The 1,565-nt window shown below is 55.8% G+C and overlaps 1 protein-coding gene across 1 annotated transcript in view; it reads right to left on the reverse strand.

The window, feature by feature from the left end:
* Window positions 1-482: 482 nt before the first annotated feature.
* The window catches only part of DNMT1 (DNA (cytosine-5-)-methyltransferase 1), a 13,101-nt gene continuing 12,018 nt past the window's right edge, over window positions 483-1,565 (reverse strand). Inside the window, exons 31-33 of the mRNA XM_009885372.1 lie at window positions 902-1,018; window positions 705-795; window positions 483-565 (exon numbers count right to left, since the gene is read on the reverse strand). Of these exons, the coding sequence (XP_009883674.1) occupies window positions 483-565; window positions 705-795; window positions 902-1,018 (291 nt within the window). The remainder of the gene's footprint in view (window positions 566-704; window positions 796-901; window positions 1,019-1,565) is intronic.

Consider the following 1,565-nt stretch of genomic DNA (forward strand, 5'->3'; position numbering starts at 1 on the left):
CCCCGCCGCCGCGGGGCCGAGGCCTAGGCTAAGCCAGGAGGAAAGAAAAGAGTTTATAATTCATAGGAGAGATTTATTTGAAGAAATATTACAACATATAAAAACTACATAAAGTATCAATTCCCACTTGTACAAAGCGGCCGATTATTTTCAATACAATGCGGCATAAAAACAGGGAGCGGGACCGGGAGTTGGGGGGTCCCACAGGGCCCTGCCGGGGTGGTAGTGGAGTTCGACCATCACAGAGAGCGGCGGAGGGCAGCCAGGAGAGAGACACGAGCAGGGCCAGGGGGTGGCACGAGCCATGGCCGGTCTTCCCATGGGCCAGGAATTAAAAAAAAAAAACCAAACAAACAAAAAAACAAAAAAAAAACCAAAACAAAACAAAACAAAAAATCAAATAAAACAAACAAACAAAAAAAGGGGGTTAAAATAAATCAGTGCATGTTTAGGAGTCCTGGTGCCGGAGGAGAGGCCACGCGTCAGTCGGCAGTTTCCATGGTCTCCATCTTCTCCACGGTCTCCATCTTCTCCGTGGTCTCCATCTTCTCCAGGGCGCTGAGGTCTGGGGAGAGAGAAGAGGGGGTGACACCACTGTGCTCCAACTCAGGACCCCCCACCCAGGAGGGCAGAGACCAGGGATGGTGTACCTGACCCCACGGCCCAGGGAAGGGGATGGCAGCGACTCCCAGCACGGCACCTACCCGCTGTGTCTTCCCTCAACTTCGCCACCATGCACGACTTGATCTCCAGCCCGATGGCTTTGGCTAGAGGAGGAGGCACTGCGTTACCGACCTGCAACAGAGAGAAGGTTAATGCTAGGCACCGGCTCTGCCATGACACTGGCAATGGCACCGGCGAGGGGTTTGCCACCGGCGAAGCGTTTGCCACCGGTGCTGACCTGTCTGTGCTTGTCGAGGATGTTCCCGAAGAGGCGATACGTATCGGGGAAGCCCTGGGAGCGGGCACACTCCCTCACACTCACCACCCGGTGCTGCTCCGGGTGCAGCACCCGACCCTACGACAGCGAATAAAAACCAACGGTCAGGCCTTGGACAGGATCCCTCACAACATCCCCGTCTCCACCTTGAAGAGATGGATTTGATGGGTAGGCTGTTTGGTGCATGAAGAACTGGATGGACAGGGGCATCCAGAGGGTGGTGGTCAAGGGCTCCATGTCCAGATGGAGAAAGGTGACCAGTGGTGTCTCTTAGGGGTCTGTACAGGGACCGGCACTGTTCAATATCTCCATCAATGATGGTGGGATCGAGGGCACCCTCAGCACGTTTGCCAATGACACCAAGCTGTGTGGCGAGGTAGAAATGCTGGAGGGGAGGGATGCCATCCAGAGGGACCTGGACAGGCTCAAGAAGTGGGCCCAGATGAACTTCATGAGGTTCAACAAGGCTAATTACGGGGGCCAGAGGAGGGCATGGAGATGCTGGGAGGGCTGGAGCCCCTCTGCTGGGAGGACAGGCTGGGAGAGTTGGGGGGGTTCAGAGAAGAGAAGGCGAAAAAGGGGAGCCCTCAGATCCCCTTCCAGTGCCCGAAGGGGCTCCGGGAGA

Source organism: Charadrius vociferus, unplaced genomic scaffold (assembly GCF_000708025.1).
Source record: "Charadrius vociferus isolate BGI_N301 unplaced genomic scaffold, ASM70802v2 scaffold2125, whole genome shotgun sequence".
NCBI classification, from domain to species: domain Eukaryota; kingdom Metazoa; phylum Chordata; class Aves; order Charadriiformes; family Charadriidae; genus Charadrius; species Charadrius vociferus.